The following is a 22,198-nucleotide window of genomic DNA, read 5'->3' on the forward strand; positions in this document are numbered from 1 at the left end:
TGCATATTATACAATATTATAATTTTTAGAGATAATTCAAGTTTGGCGAATGTGAAGAAATCAAGATTAGAGGAATGAGATGATATAATAAAGTAATAGAGGACAAAAACCATAAGCTTCAAACTCTAACCAAGTGGCCAAATCTATAAGGGATGTTAATTTCTTGAGCAACACTTGTACGTAAAAAGAATAGAATAGTAATGAAACTCATCAAGTTTACTTGCACAGCAGACATCTAGCTGGCACCACATCTATGGCTTTGGTCCAAGACTGCACTCTTCACCTTCACCGACATTTCCTAGAACCCCGTTTTGGATCATCATCTTATCCTATGCACCTGGTTCCACATGCTCCTTCATTCTTATATAATAAGTACTAAAATTAAGTTAATATTCTAGTTGATCCCTAAAGTTGATCATGACCAGTGCCCACAAATTGGTTTTAAAATAATTTTAGATAAAATTAAAGAGTTTTTTTTAGGCTTAACTCTAATTTTTAGGAGAAGAGTAATATTTTAGTCTATTAAATAAATAAATAAAATCTGACTGATGATTATTTTAGTAAAATTTTAGATATAAATTTTTCGATTTGAATTTTTTTAACAATTAAATCAATATTGCGTGTGTGTATGTAACATTCAATGATTTAATTAACAAAACTATTTGCTCAAAATTTAAAATCAAGTTTTAATATAAAAATTTATTTATATTATTAGAAATATGCCTCAAAACATGAAGAGAAAGAAAATAAATTTTAAAATTGTATAAGTTAGAAATCATCAGCGCAATGGGGGGGGGGGGGGGGGGGGGGGGGGGGGGGGGCAATGACATCAGCGCAACAGTGAGTCTGGAGCCGACGGACAGTTCAGTACGTCAAAACTCGGGTCCATTTTTCTTGATTCTCGTTTATTGAGATTTTTTTTTTTGTAGTATGCTCATTAATAGGAAAATATTGGTCATAAATGGATAGAAATTATGAGGTATTCTTATAAACTTGTTGAGTTAATTTGTTACAACTACTTTTTATTGGTCATAAATGATAGTAGATCAGTGCACTACTTTTTTTCCTTTAAAGTAGATCAATTTTAGGATTAAATTTGATAAAGAATTTATATGTGTTTCTTTACATTTTTCTTGTACTTGTTATTGTTTTTTTCTTTTTCACTTTTAGTTGTTAGATTAATTATTTCTTGATATGTTTATTGTGGTTGCCATTGTTTTTTCTCCCATGCATCATATTTTCGGTGTGTTTGAATCTTTTGATCTTTAATTTTGAAACAAGTGGTGCCCATCATGGGAAAAAGGTTTTACACTTTAGCACCATGGATTGTAAGTGAGATATCAAAAAGTTTCCCAGAGACAACAATTTTATGTCTTAGAAAGTGAATGTGCAAAATTTTGATTCAACAAAATTGTGTAAAAATAATGAAAGATGAAACATTGATACTAGAAAGCCTAATACAAACAAGTGAAATAGACAATGGTAAGTGTCATACCTTAATTTTTCACTAAGATACAATCTCATTTACATCTTTGCATTTCTTCAAGATCACAAACTTGGTTGTCTCCTAACCCTCTCATCTTTGGGTTTGCTTTTGTAGAGATCAAAGCACCCTTTGTGTATCTTTTAATTTTGTGTTATATGCTTTATGCTTTACTACCATAGTGAAAATACAAAAATATGCCTGGTTTCTTTTGTTTATTTTTCAAGGTAGGGTTTTGAATCAAGATCATCAAGTGATGTTTCCTTAGCTAGGGTTTTGAGTTCCTCAAGTCAAATTATGGTCAACCATGGATCCTCAAAGGCTATTTCATTAAGGTTTCGACTCATAATCAAAGAGACTTCTCCTCAAGTATCATTCAACGTGATTTGATCAAAATAGTTCAAGGATTGGTTGCTTATTTCTCAAGAAATTTCAAAGGTTCATGTGCTTATTTCCATGCCTTGTTCATCTAGTTTCCTCAAGCTTTGGAAATTTTAATCAAAGAGAAATCAAGAGTCCATCATTTTAAGTCCATATGATTATCAATGTACCTTGAACTGCAAGAAAAGTCCACGAATAGCAAGTTTGTTCAAAGTGGTTTGACCTAAAAAGTCAATTTTCAAGTTCAACTTCAAAATATCTTAACTCACTCATTTTTTAACATTTTTGAGTGATTCTTTGGGCAAATGACTCTTCTTGACATTCCCTACAAGTTCTCTTTACAAGTCAAGATCCAATTATACTTGAAAGGTCATGAAATAATGGAGACATTATAAGTGATCTCGGACTTAGAATATTTTTGACCTCTAATTATAGGTCATGGTGCAAATTTTACAAGGACAAAACTTTTTGCTCAAGTGTCCAAATAGAACCTTTCTTTTTGCATTTTACTCTATGTTATGATGTGATCATTTAGGAAAACAAATGGAAGGAAATGGTCAAGTGTACACAATTTCAAAAAGGCTTGAACATGGCCACTTGAAACTGACTTTTGCTTATGAAACCAAATTTGCAAATCACTCAATTCTCCAAATTAAGCCAAAATGTGCACGTGATTGGCACCTGATGATGTTAAGTGATGAGTTGTGATGCAAAACGATCTGAAATTGGATGGAATGGCCTGCGTTTTAGTAGTTTTTTAATCAAGAATGGTCACACATTTGGTGCACATGGAATCACATATTCAATAAAAAATTCTCATACATATGAGATTCATTCACCTAAATTATAAATAGAGAAAACCTCTGCACTCAATTCCAAATTTGGAAAGCCCCCAAAACCTCTACTCGAACTTAGAATTTTCTCTCAAATTTGCATAGATTTCTCTACATTTCTAAGCACTTTGAACACCATTTCTTGCTCCCTTTAGTATCTCTGCCATCTCCTGAAGCTAAATCAATAAGAATCAAGCCTTGAGACCCTCTAAAATTTCCTGACCAAGTCCATCATTCAGCCATTTTGAGCATACTTGGAAAAGGTAGATTTGGACATCTTTTGGACTCAAATAAGATACCATTGTGTTGCTCATTACTCTTTGATGCTTTTCCCTAACTTACATTGCTTTGGTTGTTCATTTTCACCATTTAATTTTACTTTTCGCATTTTAATTTTCATCGAGTTTTCTTAAAATTCTATCTGCTCGCTTCAAATAAATGGAAGTGAATCATTTTTTGAAGTTCTCCTTTATGAGACTGTTGCAATGATGTAGGTTTTGTGCCTTAACGTCACTGTTTGTCAAACTCTGGTGACTGACTTACTGGAGAAGACGACTAGAGAGGCTGAGAGTGTGTTTCTCTTGCCTTTGGAGCCTTAAGAATCACGTGTTGCCATTTTTTAAAATTATATTGGCTCATTTAAACTCAATTAGATGCGTGTTTTTACTTAATGTCTAGCATGCGCCTCTGGATCTGGGCCTTTGGATGTGTTTACTTCATTTATTTGACCAGATCCAATAGTTTTCTGTTTTTCTTTTTTATTTTCTTTATTTTCTTTTCAATTTATTTTATTTTGATCTTCTAAAATTCATTTTAAATTAGATTTTACTCCAAAAAATCCCAAAAATCCAGAAAATTATCTTGTATTATTTTACACCTTGAGTTAATTTTTTCAAAATTTTATTTTGTGTTTTTCTATTTTTCTTTAATTTTCTCCTTTTTCATGCATTTTAATTGGTTTAAAATGGTTTTATGCATTTAAAATTTCTCCAAAAATTCCTAAATATGTTTTGAATTGTTTCGCTTGCATGATTTTCTTGAGTTTTTATTTGATGTTTAGATATTTCTTATGCATTTCCTCTTATTTTTTTCATTTAAAAATATGTTTTATATGGTTTATTTGTTTCCTTTTATCCTTTGTTTGATGTATGGTTGCCTTGGATCATGATTTATTGATCAAATACTTCATCAATATCAATGGACTTTGGGCGATACTTTATTTTCACATTGTTGAACCAAGAAAGCTGATTGATGTTGATGATAGGTTGACCTAATGTTGAGATCCAATTTGGTTGCTCTCTCTCTCTCTCTTAATATTTTTCTTCTTCTTCTTCTTTTTCTTTTTGATCAATTGGATGATTAAGGATCCATCTTGTTCATGAAGTTTAGATTGATGCTTGATGAACTTTCATCATTTCAAATCTACCTTCCATTGATCATTGAAATATTTGAAGTACTTTGGATTGATGATAAGGTTGTCTCAAGGTATCATGAAGAATGATAGATGTAATGGACTAATATATTTTTTTTTAATAAGCAATTTGTTTCTAGTAGGATTCAAACCTGATACCTTTAGAGGAGCACACTCTCAGAATCCAAGCGTTTCACCGCTAGACCACACACACGCACACTGTAATGGACTAATCTACTTGCCTTGTGCTTTATCCCTCTTTGGTTTTTACTTTTGCTACATATTTTAGGAGAATAACTTTGTGTTATTTCTCTAACATGTATGGTACATAAATTGTTATTGATCGGTCTCATGGATGCTACTTCTACATAATTACACTACGATTGCTTAATATAACGCTAAATTATCCCGAATCGGATTATTAACTCTAACATTAATACTAACATTATTATTGTGCTAAATTTACTTTAATGCACTTTAATTTCTTGCCGTTCTAATTCGTGCCCTTTATTTTATGCAATTTACATTTTAAGAATTTATCGTTCATGTCATTTACATTCCTTGCACTTTACTTTCATGCAATTTATCTTTATGCCACTTTTTCTTTTTTCCCTTGGACATTTCTTTTGTTATTTTCTTTTTTAAAGACATTAATAAAGAAAAAACCCTAAAAAACTTTAATGTGTTCTTGAGGACTATTTACTATTATCCTATGCATGGAGATCTTGGATTATTGGACTTAGATATAGGGTTTCTATCCCATGTTTGGAGTAGTTTATCTGATACCTTAAACTTCATATGATATACCATAATTCATCTAAGACACCTTGGTTCATCTGATATATTAGAATTCATCTAAGGCATTATGATTCATCTGATATATGTTGTTCTATCTGATACTTTGAGATTCATCTGATGTTTGGATTTCATATGAGACTTTGATTGTTCCTCTTATGATTTGAGTTTATATGATGCTTTGGAGTTTCATCTTCCCTTGGTTTGGTTTCATCCGGTACTTTGCTTGTGGCTTAATCCAAAGGAAAGGGAGTGCTCAATTTGACTTATTGTCAAGTGTTTTCTTCTTGTTTGGTAAGATCTTTCTTTACCTATCGTTTACTTTATGCTTTAAGATATTCTCCTCATCTCCTCCCCTTTTTTAATTTTTAAAATCTTCTCACTTTTTTAAAACCTTCTTGTTTTCAAATTAAATACCTTTCCTAATAAACTTTGACTTTGTTAAGTGATCGTCAAACCTTTTTCTCAATAAATGCTAAAACACTTAAACATGTTCAAATACTTTCAAAAACATAAAAGATACAAACATCACCAAACTTCTTTTTGTGCATTTATGCACTTTTCTTTTAAAAACTTTTTAGAAAGGAAGAACTTCAGTCTAATTCTTGTAGTGATGCAAACCCAAAGTCCCTAAGAGTTGAGGTTGCAGTTGTTGCTATTTTCCACTTGTATGTTGAGAATTGTCTTGTTGATTAAATCCAAGCATAATTCCCTATAAAGATGATGCAAATGCACACTTCCTCATACTCGTGGATGTCAATTGATGTTTTCCACTCGAATACGATGAAATATCTTTTCCAATAAAATCAAACAAAACAAATCTCCATATTTCTTTGAGCAAAACTACAAATGCTCTGATTTTCCTATTGCACATTAGGGGTATGTAGGCACAAGATGCGATGTCTTGCCGAGCATAATAAAAATAAAAATATTTCTTTCCTCATCTCCTTAATCTTCTTGCAAACAACTTAGTTTTAATATAATACATATTTTCAAGAGGTTCTCATGGAGTACCATGGATATGAGGGGTGCTAACATCTTCCCCTTGCACAACCAACCCTCGTACCTATATCTTTCCTTTTGTTGGATTGTATCAATATTTTCCCTTTTCTTTGGAAACAATAAAGCTCGGTAGCGCTCTTGCTTTTCGAGTTAAGTTAATTAATAGCTTAATCTCAATTTTTCTGCCGCGACAGTAAGGAAAAAAGTTACATTATCTTGTCTTAGAGATAAAGTGTTGAGGGAAGTAAGAAAGAACAAGACTACAACATAAATGTTGATCCAACTTAAACAATTGTATATGACCTAGTCATTAGGCTCATATGTTATATATGAAACAAAAATCTTATTCATTTCGGATGGTGGAGAACAAATTTATTATTGAGTAATTGACAAAACTTTCCAAAGGATCTACTCTTGTTGAGCTCATTACTTGGATCTTTTGAGCTCTTCAATGATGACTTTCTTTGTGGCAAGGAAGATATTATCACCTTAAATGAGGTCCAATTGACTATTATAACCAAGATGAAAGAGTTTAAGTTTGATGAAAGTGGAGAAGGTTTAAATGTTTTAGGGTGAGTGAAAATCCAAAATGGGAAGAAATTTAGGTATATGTCCAAGTTTGAACGATTCAGCAAGTCGAAGTACAATTGTTTTATTTGTCATATAAGTGGTCACTTTAAGAAGGTTTGTCTTAAAAGACAAAAAAAGGTGATTTTGTTTAGATTGAGGAAGCCTTATGTAAGGGTGGTTTTTATTCACTAACTATGAATGGTGATTTCTATACAATAGTATGGATTCACATTTTGAAACTTAAAAGTGACATCTTTTAAAAATTTAATGGATGACATACATGTTGAAGTATGCCTTAAAACCTTTGTTTATAAAGAGAGAGATATAACATATTTCGAGATTGCCAAAAATCAAGAAGCCGAAAAGTAACAAAAATGTCTAGTCTGGGCGGTTCACGAATTTCGTGTTTAATAGTCTATTATATAATATAGTCTAAATTCATATATAATATATTATAAGATATTTATAATGTTTTATTTTAATAATTAATGGGTTTTGTTTTGGGTTTTGTACATTGAGTTTTAGTAATTATAAATATGTCTCTCTTCAGTGTTTTACAGTGTCACAATCTTAGAGTCTATAGCAAAAAGGTAGAGCAAAGAGTTTAGGGTCATCTCAAGAGAAAACTTATAAAGGCAAGGGTTTTTGAGAAAACTTTGGAGTTATATAAGGGGATTGGAAAATACTTCTAAAACCTTGGGTTTGAGTGATTCATATATATTGAGAGTTGGAGAGATTGAGAAACACTTGGGTAGAAAATAGGGGTTTGTTCTTGGGAGCTTTTAGGGTTGTTCTTGGGAACTCTAAAGGCGAAGACAATTTTCTTGTAACTCATTTTTAATATCTTGTAACAACTTTCTGACTATAGTGAATTGGAGAGCTGCTCTCTCCCACAGAGTAGATCTTTTGATTGAATTGAGTAAATAAACCTTTTGCTTTTTTTCACCTTATTATGTTATATCTTCTGCTTATTGATTATTATTGCTGAAGACTATATATTTTGGTTTTATTATTCTTTTCCTCACATATCAAAGTGTTGATTGAAATTTAATCTTGTCATTATCACAACAATACCCTTGTAGAAAATCAATGGGGAACTAAAATTAAAGTTTTTAGAACTGAAAATGGCCTAGAGTTTGTTTCATATTAGTTTAACGAGTTTTGCAGGAAATAATGCACATGGAGGCGTATAATTGTTGTTGACACACCGAAACAAAATAACCTAGTTAAACTCATGAATAAGACCATTTTGGAGCGAGTAAAGTGCATGTTGTTAGGAACCCAAGATTTTTATGGGGTAAAGATGTTGTTATTACAACTTCTTTGATAAACATATATCCATCCACATGAATAAGCCTTAAGAAACCTATGGAGGATTAGAGTGGGAAACATGTATAATGCTCTTATTTGATGGTTTTTAAAAGCTTTGGAGTTTATGCATATCAAGCAATATATGCTTGGTTCTAAAGGTGTGAATTGTGTCTTGATTGGTTATCCTAAAGGTGTAAAAGGATACAAGTTGCGAAAGATGGAATCTGAATTATTAAAGTTCATTATAAGTAAGGAAATTAATTTTGATGATATTTGTATGGGGACGAAATTAAATAACTTTGGAGTTAAATAATAAAAAACTTAATGTGGAGAAGACTCAGTTTAAGGTGGAGGTTCCTACAAGTGATACTAGAGATGTGGAGGATGTTGAGGCTTCCACTAATAGCTCTAGAAATTTGAAACCTACATTGACTCTAGACTATTAGTTAGACCGTGACAAGGAAATGAAGTTGTTTGTACAAAATATAAGGTATGATTATGTTGATCTTATTTGTTATGATTTATAAGTAGCGTAAGATGTTGTAAGACTCAAAACCAAATGCCTTCAAGGTAGCATTTGAAAGTAAAGAGAGTCAGAAATGGTTAAAGGTGATAAATAGTGAGATGCATTCATTGGAGAAAAATCATATATGGGAACTTGTGAAGCTACCTAAGAGACAAAGAGTGGTTGGTTGTAAGTGGATATTCAAGAATAAGAGATGTATTATGGGGATTGAATAACCATGGTATAAATCAAGACTTGTAACAAACGATTTTAATTAGGTGAAGGGAATTATTTAAAAGTAAATCTTTTCACATGTGGCAAATAATTATTCCATAAAGAGTCTTATGAATATTGTGAATTAATATAATCTTGAGTTGAAAAAAATAGAGGTCAAAACTCCTTTCATACCTGAAGGCCTTGAAGATAGAATCTTCGTGGAGAAACCATAAGATTTCATAGAGAAAAAGTATGAGGTGAGTCTTTTGCAGAAATCTTTGTATGGTTTAAAGCAAGGCTTTAGACAATGATATCCTCAATTTGATTAATTTCTTATAAATAATAGTGTTTCAATAAGAGTTTATGATATTTGTGTATGCATATTGAAAAGGAATGATGAAATTGTTTTGTACCAATTTCTGTAAATTGATGATATCTTGATGATAAACTTTAGAAAGGAAGAGCTAATTAAGCTTAAAGGAGAATTTGAATGGAAAATTTGATATAAAAGATATTGGTGTGGCTAATAATATCCTAGGGTTGTATATCATAGAACCCGTGAAAAAAGTGAAAAAAATTTATCTCAATTTAGTTACTTAAAGTATGTGGTGGAACAATTTAAAATACTTGATGTTAAAACTATTAACACTCTTTTGGTTCATCATACTAAGTTTTTAATTCTATAGTATTACTCCATATGTAAGTGGGGTTGGAAGCATCATGTTGGAATGATTTATAGTAGACCAAACCTAGCATATGTCAATAATTTATAATAAATCTAGGCCAAGTTTGTTAGGGGCAATTATGAGGGAGCATGTTACTTGGGACACACTTTTTAAGAGAGACACACCACATATCCACCTAAAACCTTAAGGTGATAGGTGTGTGGGTTCTCTCACTTATAAAGTGTTATATCTTTCCTTTTCTAATCAATGTGAGACTTCTTCCTCACACTTGATTCTCAACAAAGTTCAATGGGAAGATTTGAAGTGGATGCAAAGGTATTTTAATAGTTCATTGAAGGATAGTTTGAATTACACAAAGACAAATCAAGAGAAAACACTTTGGATTATTTTGTGGATGCGAACTATGAAGGTAGTGGGGGCACTAAAATATCATTGTTTGGTTTTGTATTTATGTTATTTGTAATGTTTGTAAGTTGGAACGGAAATCAACAATCAATAATCACTTTATCTATAACTCAGACGAAGTATACTTTCTTGGTTAAAAGGATAAAGGAAGTCATTTGGTAGAGGAGAATATTTGAAAAAATTTCATTTCAAACCTTCCATAACTTTATAAATAGAATCATGTCAAAAACTTATAACAATGTATTAAAGTGGAGCCATAAACATGCGTAAGTAGTTTTTGAATCTCTAAGTCAATTTACCAAATAGTTAATTTGGCACATAGAGTCATAAATATGTTTTGAGTCGAACTTTCGTGTAAAATCGAGTCATAAAATCTCACAACTTTATAAATTTATACATAACTTGATTTACACTACTTAAACTTAACTTCAATTAAGTTACACTAACAAATTTTTAATGCATGAAACTAAATTTTTTTCATGTGTAATTATTTTCTTCAAATACCATTTATCTCTCACTTTTAGAATTAACCATTATTTACTCATCTTCTCCCTTTGATAAACGTGTATCATTTCTCTCCATGGAATTGACTACACCTTATAAACACACCCTTCCCTTGTCGTGTTATTCTCCACATCCCACGTGGCAACTCATTATTGTTCCTTCCAACTTTTGTTTATGCCAAGTGCAGTACCTTATCATTGGAACACCTCAGATTACATCCAACGGCTCACATAACTCCACTTGTCATTCACATTAATCCAACGGTATCTGGAAAACTATACAAGTTGCAACTCTCTTTATTATTCCTTCTTCATCTTCTCTTCTCCATCACAACTTCTAAATTCCAATTCAATTACACTTTCTAGAATTTTCGAAAATCCAACCTATCCGAGGTTTTTGTTCTTTTTAAGGTAACACGTGTGCTGATTCATCAATTGTTGTTCTATGTTCTTTGTTTTTGCTTTTGTTTATGTTTTGTTTCTGAATTTTGTGTTTTTAAAACATAATTTGTCGTTTCAGCTTCTGGGTATCCTTCACTTCATCTTGATTTTATCTGATTTCTAAAAAAAGATATTTTTTTTTTGTTTTTTAAAAAACAAAATATTTTTGATGAGTAATTGAAGCTTTTAATTGAGAAATTGTTTGCATAGGGTGTGATTTGGTTATCTGATTTTGTTTGTGTTACCTATTTTTAGGTTTTGTTTTTTTGTGAGTCTATTTTAAGGTTTTTCTTTTGATTTGTTGTCTGCTTTAAGAATGTTTCTGAATTGATTATGTGCAAAATTGTGTGTCCATGATGTGTTCCTAAAAAGAAAAAATGTGAAAAATTAGGTTTTACTATTTCTTAAATTGTGGTTATGTAGAAAATGGGTGTCTAGATTCAATGTACTTAGAAGTAATGTTTTGGTTTGGTTTTGTGTGTATATACATTCAATGTATATTGCACAATTTTCAGGACATGTGTGTTTCATAGGATTTGCTTTTGGTCTTTTCTTGTGTAAAAGCTATAAAACTTATAACTCTACTAGCTTTTGAGTTTGTATGGATTCATAGTTACTAACCTTTGTTCTTCTCAACAGGTAAGAGTTTGAAGAATTCGACTTTAATAAATGTCGGTGGCGTTCACGAATCTCTCGTGGTGGTTATGGAGTGGAAAGCATCAAGAATCAAGGATTCCGAAGGGGGGTTCGAAAAACTCTTCGACGGATTTGAACATGTTGGAATCTGAGGTGATGAGATTTCCTTTGGTTCAAGCGAACATTGGTTCGTCGTCGAGGAAGGTGAAGAGAAAATGGAATAGTAGGGAGGAGAGGAAAGTGGATAGGGAATATGATGTTGTTCTTGTTCCATCTGATGGTGGATGTGTTTCGGGTTCGGAATCGGATGATTCTGATTGGTCTATTGGATGGTTGGAACCTCATGGACCTGGTTTTCCAAGTGATGATGAAACTGATAATAGTTTTGCAGTGTTGGTTCCTTGTTATGGAAGAGATTATGGTAGGATTCAAGAGGATACTAAAGCTAACTTACTCGATGGTGTTGGAGTTTTTTTGGACAGTTATTCTGATGGTAAGCATATTTCTTTATATTTTTATTATCAATCTGTCGTCTAAGTTTTCAAAGACCCTATGTAAATTAGTCACAGTCCAACCTAAACAAAACAACTAGGTGCCCTATTTAAGCATGGTTTAGCCGTGACAAATCTATTCTAAGGCCCTATTTAGCCGCATTTTAGATGTGACAAATTTGAGGCCATCTGGTCTTTTAATGTTAACTTTGTGCATGTTTAGATTGACAGTGAGTCTGGCAGAATCGCGATTTGTCATCGTGATTTTGAAAAAATCTACATTTTAAAACTTCGATAAAATCACGGTGTCATAGCGATTTCATCAAACTCGCTTTGACAATGAGTTTGTTAGAATCTGAATGTTTGAATTGAGTTGAATGATTTATGCATTTCTTTTCTCTATCCGCAGAAAGCAAGAAATATGTGGAAAACTGGCTATCATCTCTTCGAAACACTTGACGAACTAATCTTCATCGTTTTGATCTGTATCTTCATGACAAAATCCTCTGATATGATCTTTAGCCAACCAAAAATTGTATATTGTAAATAATGTTAAAAAAAAAAGAGCACTCTTATGTGATATGATGTCTAATATGATTGGTAAATTTCTTGGAAATAATTGAAACCTATGAGGAGCAAACATTATGGTCAAGAATAAAGCAACTGTAATGGTGGTGGTGCTTTTGCATTGAGAATAATGTGTAACTTGTGTTCTTCTTCTTCTCTTGCTTTGAGAATCGCGACAATGCGGCGAAATCGGGAGCAATGTGGATGAATGAATGTTTGAAGTGTGGTGATTTTGTAGCTTGCAATTTGTTGATGTAAATATGAATGTAGATATTGGAATTTGATTTAATGCTTAATCTTGTTCTTAAAAGTGTATATAAATTTTGTATAATAACATCATCAGTTTATTCTGTATAGATGTATATATGTATGTATCTGATTTGGAGTTTGCAGAAATGTGGGTTTAAATTAACAAAGTTTTGTAAAGATTAAGAGTTATCATAGGCTCAGCTCAACATGGAAAATAATATAAGAAAAATTAGATTTACAGAACAATCAATTGTATGACACTTGTTCATTTATGAGACTTACAATCTGAATATATAACACAATTCAAGCATCCATCAAGTATTAATTGTGAACCACATGGTGGGAATAGCTGGACCACATGATATAGCAACAACTCATTCACAAAAGTGATAAGAACAATTATTGAATATTCATATTGATAATAAATCTATCAGCAAGGTTGTGTAACTTTAGAACCTTGTATTAATAGCATGTTTGGCTGTATTAATAGCATGTGTGGTTCGTCTTTTAGAAAAGTCAAAAGTAATTTTAGAATTTTAGAGGTGTAGAATTGATTCTAAAGTGATTTTGATGTGTTTGATTCTTTTGAAGTAAATTTTTTACTTTCAGAATTGATTTTATTATACGCTAGAATTTGTAGCTTCTGAGTTTAAACGTGATTTTTAAACTTTGTTCAACTCACTTTTATATAAATATATCTAAACATATAATTAATTATATTAAAATTAATTATGTCAAACTCAATTCTATTAAAATCAATTATGTCCCTTGTAAATCCAAATATAATCTATGTTAGAAACCGATTCCATACTCTTTTCTAGTATTTAAAGTTCATACATTTTATAAATAAATAAATCTTGCCTACTATTGATAAATAGGTATTTTATATATGACAGTTATATATTTATCATTTTATATAATCTTACTTAAATAATAAAAAAAAATATAATAAGTTTAGTTTAATAGACAATAATATTACAAATTGTTATTTACTCAAGTATTTATAACACTTCTCTTCAAATCAAACCAATATCGTAGTTTGAGGTTGATGTAGGGGAGGTGATATTTTTAATAAAATGTGTTTGGTTTAATTTTTAAGAGAGAGAAGGGGGGATAAGAGTCAAATCCTCCTAAATTACATTTTTTACGTCTCTCAAATCAATGTTCTGAAAATTCGACTGGAGATCGAACCGATAAAACTTTCAATTTAAGATTAATTGGTTCAACCGGTTAAACCTATGGTCGAACCGTTTATTGAATAAAACTAATTTATGATAAATATCATATATTCACAAATTAATAAAACAAATATTTCAAAAATCAATTACAAACTTAATATAACAATATCGATAGTATATATAATAACACAACATAGTTGCATACTTCATTTTAACTTTCATTTAAAAATAATTTTAACAAATTAAAGAGTTACAGTAATATAAGTTAAACTGATTCAAACCAAAAGTAAAATAATAAAACATAATAATTAAAATAAAGTTTAAATAATTAAAAATACCTAAATTAAAAGATAGAATAAAAAAAATAAACAATACAAATACAATACACTTAATTAAACAAAAAAGAAAACAAATTCAAGTTAAAAATTTGTATGTTTGTATAAAAACAGAGAATTCTATTTTGTGATTGGAGAATGTATGTTAAGTTTTGATATTTACATATTAGACTTTTTTTATTTAAAAAATGGTCAATTTGATGCATTTTCTTGAACCCGACGGTTTTACAAAACCGGCTTTTGTTCTATGGTTTGAATGATTTTGGACGGTTCTATATGATTTTTCCAGTTTTACTCCGATTTTGACCCACTAGCGGTTTTGAAAGGTTGACCCAACCAAACTCATCACCGATTCAAGATCCAACCGGTTGAACCGGCTAGTTGAGTCCGATTTTTAGAACATAGAGGATTTGAAAAATAGACGAGGGAATATGAGTTTCGATATTTAATAAATTAATATATTTACTAAAATTTCTTCAACTTTATTTTAGTATTTTAAAATTATTATTTTCTTTTGTTTTTCTACTTCTCTTTTGTGTGAATTTTCTCTATTGCTTTCATCCACTAATTTTTAATTACTCTTCACCTTCAAAAGAAATTTTATTTAATATAAATTATAATCACAGATTTTTTTATTATTTATTTTTACGATTATTTAAGTTAATTTTTTTCTAATTTTATTATGTATTTTATTATATTTCCTTTTGTATAAATTTTATACCATTTATTTGTTTTTGTTTATTACAATGTTATATATATATATATATATATATATATATATATATATATATATATATATATATATATATATATATATATATATATATATATATATATATATATATATATATAAGTACATTTAATTCGTATAATAACTCTTGAGACAAAATAAACAAAAGTTGTTATCCACATATTGTTTATTTTGTCTCAAGAGTTATTATACGAATTAAATGTACTCAATTTTTTTAACGATGTGGTAAATTATGACTTTTTAATTACTTAATATTATAAATTTTATTTCTAAAATATATATATATATATATATATATATATATATATATATATATATATATATATATATATATATATATATATATATATATATATATATATATATATATATATATATATATATATATGAACTTTTCACCTTTGAATATTATATGACTTATATAAAATCATAAGAATAAAAATGTAAATTATTCATAAAATCTCTCTCATTCTCTCGTGAACCAAACATATGTTTAATCAAAATTTCCCCTTCCCCTCCTCTCCCCTCTTTTGAACCAAACATGTATATAAATATAAAAAAAATCTCTCTTATTGCCTCCCCTCCATTAAAATCCCTCTCCCTCTCACTCATTTGAAATATGCAAGTAAGTTGGTTGAATTATTTTGATGGGAATGTAGGTTGTAAATATTAATTGATTATCCAATTTTTCTTTAATGAAATGTCGATCAATCTCGATGTGTTTTGTTATGTCATATTGAGGAGGATTATGTACATTACTAATGGGTGATCTATTATCGCAAAAGAAATTATTTTGACTTTTACATTGTGTACTTCTGAAATCTTAAAAGCGGCTTCACTTTATCGTTTCACCCCTCGACGCCTCGCGCTTGAGGGGCTATGTACTTCCAAAAACTGAAGGATAACTTGACTTAAGCGCTTCGCCCCTCCAAGCCTCGTGCTTGGGGGGCTATGTACTTTCAGAAACTGAAAAGAAGAAGTCGCCCTGTTCAAATTTCCAATGTCGTTGTAATACCCCGACTCCCTGACACCGGTTAATTATCATTTAATTGGTTAAAAGGTAATTAGAGGGCACATTGGTATTATTCTAAGTAAGAAAGTAGCATGTGTATCTATGGAATAAGTTGGGATAAAGAGTTTAGTAGAGAAATGCAAAGGAGCTAGTTGAAATCAAACTAAATGGCATTGTTGTAAATAAGGTTAAGTTGGAGGGCATAATGGACAATGGACTTTAATTGCATGAGCTTAAGTGTTGTTTGGCTTACAAATCAGATTTTTATGATTGAAGTGGAGTAAGAGAAGCTTATGTTCTTCCTCATCACCTTCATTTTCGTAACCTTTTGGCAGCCCTCAATAAACTGATCATAACTCTCTGCTCACAGCTCCGATTGAGGTAATTCTTGAAGTTTTGGAAAGCTAACGAAATTCTCTTCGATTTGGTATACTAATTTGCATTCATAGGTGTTGTATTGAAGGAGATATGTGAGTTTAAAGTTGGATGATGCATGCTGAAATGAGTTATAGAGGGGTTACGGGTTTGGTGAGCTTGGAGATGAAGCTTTGGCTATGGTGGAAGTCCAATGGCAGCAAGAACATCCTTCTAACCTCCATTTTAGCAAGGTGAGTCCTTAGATAGTAACTTTGGGGATTTGCATGTAAGGGTTTGTATTTGGGGTTTTGGGATTTGAGAGATATTCATAGAATCATGATGCTTAACATGTTTTGGTGCTCATTGTCTATAGTATGTGATTTAATTGATCAAATATATGTTCTAGTGGTGCTATTGTATGTTATACACTGTTGAAATATGATAGGATTCGTAATTGGGTGATTGAGGAACCTAAAAATGAGATAGGATGCTTTTAGAACCCTTAAAAATGCAGAAAAATCGATTCTGCTACAGGGTATTCGGTTACGGGTCTTTGGGTAACCGATTACGCTGTTAAAAATGCAATTTTGGGCTGTTTTTAGTGCCAGTAATCGGTTACGGAGTTTGGGTAATCGGTTACCCTGGGCGCAGAGGGAAAAAAATCAGCAAACTTCGGAAATTCGTAACTTTTGCGTCGTAAGTCCGTTTCGCGCAAACTTTATATCGTTGGAAAGCTAGCGACGTGTACTTTCTAATTAAATTGGTCCCCAAACCAAAATATTAACTTATCACGAGAATTTATGTCTTTCCGATTGTTATTAATTATTATATCATGCATTAAGTAGAATGTTTATTTCTATTACGAATATTATATCCATGTTTGAGATGATATGCAACTATGTGATGTGCATGAAATCATGTTGATACCGTCGTTTTGGTTAAACGATCAGCTTTGATTGTATTGTGTGATTGACGCTTGTTATGCGTGTGGTATGCTAGAATCAAAGTGGGCCAATACCGGGTGGTAAGACACCATTGTGTATGGACTAGTTTCCAAAGATACCATTGCGATGTACTTGCGGGGTCTTTCAGGGAGTTTCCCAAAGGCGTAATACATTGGCGTTCTTGGTATGATTTACACACCTGAGCTATCATTGCGATGTACCTGCGGGGTCTTTCAGGGCGTTTCCCAAAGGCGTAATACATCGGCGTGCTTGGTATGGTGGAGTTGTGATGCCAATTAGGCGATATCACTTGGATAACTCACCTATAGTGGTGCCACGTAGGCTACACCACTAGGCTCCTAACCGGATGGGCTTGTACAGTCAATTAGGCGTATTCGCACTTGTGGATACCATATTGCGTATGGATGATGATGAGGCCGTGATGTCGTGTAGGCAACGTCACCGCTATAACTCGTCACGGATGGAATGCCACATAGGATCTATCTGTTTCATCTAGCGATGGGTCTTGTGCGAGTCTTCTTGACGATAGGTGCTTGGTTACTCACCGAGGGTGTGTGTGCAGCCTTGGTAGTTGGTTGTTACCGCTTCTGGATTCCCCGTACACGGGTATGCGTTTTGGCATACGTGTTGGTATACTTGTGATATGATGAGTCCTATGGTGGACGATTCCTTGTTTTCTCCGTACTTGTACCGGATGTGAGGATAAACCCCGAATCAATGGTGGATTCGGTTTTGATGCATGTACCCTGTAGATCCGAGTGGACCCATAGGATAGGAGGACTCACTGAGATTTAGTAGCGTTCGTTCAGTAACAGGTTTGGACTGAAGACTTGGAGGTGGTGATGGCTCGGAGACCTCGTCAGATCTCATCTTCCGCTGTGCAAATCCATTGAAGACACATTTTTTGCTATTCCTAGTAGAATTTCTTGTTGTACTCAATATGGATCTTTCTATATCTATAGCTTTTGTATGTACTCAATATCAATTTTTAACGTTTCATGCATAATATACTAGTCAGTTATGTATGGGGTGTTACAGTCGTGCTCCTTGTTAGGACTCTTAAGTCTCTACCCGTCCTATTCCCCACCAAATTCTTTCAAGACTCTGGCTTCGGGAGAGTCAGATAGGTACTTGCCTTGCGAGTTTAGGACTCTTAAGTCCTTGTCTTTCCTGTTTCTTTCCACGTGCTTTTGGAGTGGCGACTCCATGAGAGGCGGGAATGTACTCGCTCTACGAGTTAGGATCCATAGATCCTTGTCCTTCCCGCTCCTCTGGAAATTCTCTTTGAAGCGTTTACTTTAGAAGAGGCATGAAGGTACTCGTTATACGAATTAGGATTTCTCGATCCTTGTCCTTTTTGGTTCTTTCCACATGCTTTCGGAGTGGCGACTCCAGTAGAGGCAGGAATGTACTCACTCTACGAGTTAGGATTCTCAGATCCTTGTCATTCCCGCTCCTCTCGAAATGCTTTATGAAGCATTTACTTTAGGAGAGGTGGGAAGGTACTCGTTATACGAGTTAGGATTCCTAGATCATTGTCCTTCTTGTTCCTCTCCCAATGTTTACCGTAGTAGCGATTTTGCTTCCCATAGAGGTTTTGGATAAAATTGTCCCCCGTAGAGGTCTTGGATTGAGTCTCCCCATGTGGAGGTCTTGGGTGAGACTACTCTGTTGGAGGTCTTGGGTTAAATCGCCTCCAAAAACTGAAGGACGACTTGACTTAAGTGCTTCGCCCCTCCACGCCTCACGCTTGTGGGGCTATGTACTTCTAGAAACTGAAAAGTAGAAGCCACCGACCTTTGTTTACGAGGTTGCTCCTGAGAGGCTCCTTAAAAGGTGCCTCGTCCACATCCATATATCAGGTTGTGAAGATTTGTTATCGGCTCGACAAGACTTGGTCTCACTAGGAAACGCCCCTGAACATTGTTACAAACGCATTTAATAGCATTGAAGGGCTACCTAAGCATAGGGGAACAGGGGAAAAACCGCAATCATGACTATAAATGTTGAGGAAAATTCCATAATTAACAAACACTATATGTAGATCCCTCCTTACTATAGGAAGGCAAGCAATCCTAAAACGAGAAACACTTCACTTCTCTGCAACCTCTCCCGACCAGCATCGAAGTGGTTATCAATATTGTTCTGCAAGAACATATTGTATCTTAAAATCTTCTAACACTTGTTTTATCCACTATAATTGACAAATTTATTATGCTATAACTCTAAATTATGCTTCAGTGTTTGATCAAACATCTACACTTTGTTACTTACTCCTTCAAACAATTAGGTTCCCCTACAAAAGGTATAATAATACGAAGTGCTTCTCAACTTTTCTACTAACCTCTAATACTTGTCAACTTTACGCTTTCCTTCTCAAGACTTACTATGATTATTTTTAAATGGGAACAGTTGCTTGTTTGCATCCAAGTTTCTCTATTTCCTACAAAATATCAAACTCATATTTCCTCTAAGACATAAGTACACCTTATTTTGAGTAGGCAACTTGAACTCCTAAAAAATACTTGATTTTTCCAAGGTCTTTCATCTCAAACTCCGCTGATGATTTTTCTTTGAGTTGTTGTCTCTTAATTGAATCATCATCTGTAACCAATGTATTAAAAATCGAATTGGTCATTAAACAGTTGAGAATACTAGGTTACTAGTTTATTGGTTGAACCACTGGGTCACAGGTTGAACCGAATGAGTAAATTGGATTAAACTGGATAACTCGGTTAAATAAATCGGTCTCTATAACAAAACTATATAGTTATTAAATTGATCGAACTAGATGACTCTACCTATAAAAAATGTCACGACACTACAATAAAATTTAAATTTAAATTCTAAACATAATCATCACACACAATAAAATAGTATAAAATACAAATTAAAATAAATTTTGAACAACGTCTAAGTGCAACATTCACTTTTATACCAGCCCCCTTGGTTATTGGACAAATTGTACTTGGCTTTTAAGGTTTAACTCAAATAATAACATATATTCCTTTTTTAAGTACTATGATGGTACAATTTTACAGGTGGAAGTGACAACTATTATTCTTTTTAGTGCAAGTTTTCATTCTTATAAAAAATTCAATTTAACAACATAAAATAATTCTTGGAAATTCCTCCAAGTCTCAGTTGTTCAATATAGTGTCATGACTTCCTTTAGCTTCTTATGATATGTAGGTATGCTACAGAAACATAGATATAACGTGTCATAACACCAAGCATCACCTAACTAACTATGCACAAAACAAAACATCCATTGTGCTTGACTTAACTACTCAACACTTTACCTCTATCTAATTCAAATAAGACTAAACACCTAATTTGCAAGTCATGAATTCAAATACTTAAGACCTAGATAACTCACATAAATGGAATCATCAACGAACTTTCTCAAATACGACAACCATTAAAACAATATTATCCTTTGTATCTTTTTTATTTGATGACATTTCTCCTCTTTTTGAGGATTTAGGTCTCTCTTCATGTTTATTCTTGTTTTGGTTGGGTCAACTTCCTTTTTGAATATTCATTTTCCTGAATGTTCCATTTCATTCATTATTCTTAAATGGTTGGTTCTATAATGCCTAGATTGATTCTTGAACTCGACTATTGTCCATAATTATCGACCCATGTGCTTTTAAGGGGTCTTGTAGTTCTTTTATCTTCAATGTAGATATGTTACTTAATTTCTCAATTACTACCACCAGATGATCAAATTGGGGATTTAAGGTTCATATTATCTTCTCAATGATCAATTTGATAAGTGAGATCCTCCTCACAACTTTTCATGAAAAGAACAAAGGTCTAAAGGCTTGATATATACACAACAATCTTATCATACTTTCCATCTGCATTAGTTTATAACTCCTTCAAAGGAATTTCAATTTCACTTTCTTAAACTTATAAGTTATCACCACCTTTATAATATTTGACAAGAAAATACCAAGCCTCTTTCGAGCTTGTTGCATGAAATATCTTGTCAAACTTAATTGCATCAACAACCTAAGTTGAAGAAGGTAGATTTGCAATCTTTCTTCTCTGAATTTTTTAAAGTTTCTCTACGAGACTCAAATGCATTTGCACTAGGTTCTTAAACATGTGTGATCACCACTTCAAGAACATCTTGAGATATAAATATAAACTTTATTTGTACGTGTCATCTTTCTCAAGTCTTTCCCTCGAGGATTGTGAGTGTACATGGGAAAATGATGCTTGCAACCATCATTAAAAAAACACTGGATTGTCTGAATCTCACATGAAATAAAGGGTACTAGATACCAATAGCCCTCTGATAAAAGGAAGAACACAAATGACAATTATTGGAACTTCAGATTCCCTGAAATACAAGCTTTTCTCTGACAGCTTTTAAGACTCATCATTAAGGTGGTAAATGAGCCTACCACGACTCTCGATCTCAACTACCAAGACCTAGTTACGAAATTGGTCCATCATATTATGGTGAGCAGGAACACAAATATGTTTACCACCAACTTGTTCAAAATTTGCCAAGGCGCCGGTGAGTCTTTGAGGGAGTATCTCGCTCGCTTTAATGAGGCCACTATTAAGGCCTTTCATCCCAACCAGAATATGTTTGTGGGAGCATTCCAAAATTAATTAAGGGTTGCACATTTTAATGAATCCCTTTCCCAAAATCCAACGGATTCCATGGCAGAGGTTATGACGTATGTAGAATGCTGTATAAAGGTTGGAAAGTAATTCCTAAAAAAAGGCCAGAGATGTTAAGGAGTAGACAACTGGCAAACTTGATAACTCCCAGAAGCCTCGCATGAACCATTATACCTCGGTTGCTGGAGACAGGGCGGACTTCAAATAGAGTGGGAGGCCTATGTAAATTTTAAGCCCTTAAACACTCGTCGTGAGCAGATATGGGATGAGGTCCTACATACGCACGATATTCCTCTTTCATTAGCCCCTAAGTCAGATATCATGGGGCTTCAACTTAATAGGTGGTGCAAATTTCACAAGGTCAAGGGCTATCACACGGAAGACTACTACCACCTCAAGAAGGAGATATAATGCCTCATTCAAGAGGGCCACTTGAAGAAGTACATCAAAGGCAGTTCCAACTAGATGTCAAGA

At 32.7% G+C, this 22,198-nt stretch overlaps 1 protein-coding gene across 1 annotated transcript; it reads left to right on the forward strand.

The window, feature by feature from the left end:
* Positions 1-10,373: 10,373 nt before the first annotated feature.
* LOC131617348 (uncharacterized) lies at positions 10,374-12,542 on the forward strand. The gene is made up of 3 exons (XM_058888655.1): positions 10,374-10,512; positions 11,182-11,671; positions 12,079-12,542. The coding sequence occupies exons 2-3, from the start codon at positions 11,212-11,214 to the stop codon at positions 12,126-12,128; spliced, it is 510 nt and encodes a 169-aa protein (XP_058744638.1). The 5' UTR covers positions 10,374-10,512; positions 11,182-11,211; the 3' UTR covers positions 12,129-12,542.
* The last annotated feature ends 9,656 nt before the right edge of the window (positions 12,543-22,198 follow it).

This window comes from Vicia villosa, linkage group LG7 (assembly GCF_029867415.1).
Source record: "Vicia villosa cultivar HV-30 ecotype Madison, WI linkage group LG7, Vvil1.0, whole genome shotgun sequence".
In the NCBI taxonomy this organism is placed as follows: Eukaryota; Viridiplantae; Streptophyta; class Magnoliopsida; order Fabales; family Fabaceae; genus Vicia; species Vicia villosa.

Excerpts from the sequence above, each read along its gene's own strand:
- LOC131617348 (XM_058888655.1), top strand. The coding sequence starts at position 11,212 with ATGTCGGTGGCGTTCACGAATCTCTCGTGGTGGTTATGGAGTGGAAAG. Across the intron at positions 11,672-12,078 it reads TTTGGACAGTTATTCTGATG|AAAGCAAGAAATATGTGGAA; the intron begins GTAAGCATATTT and ends CTCTATCCGCAG.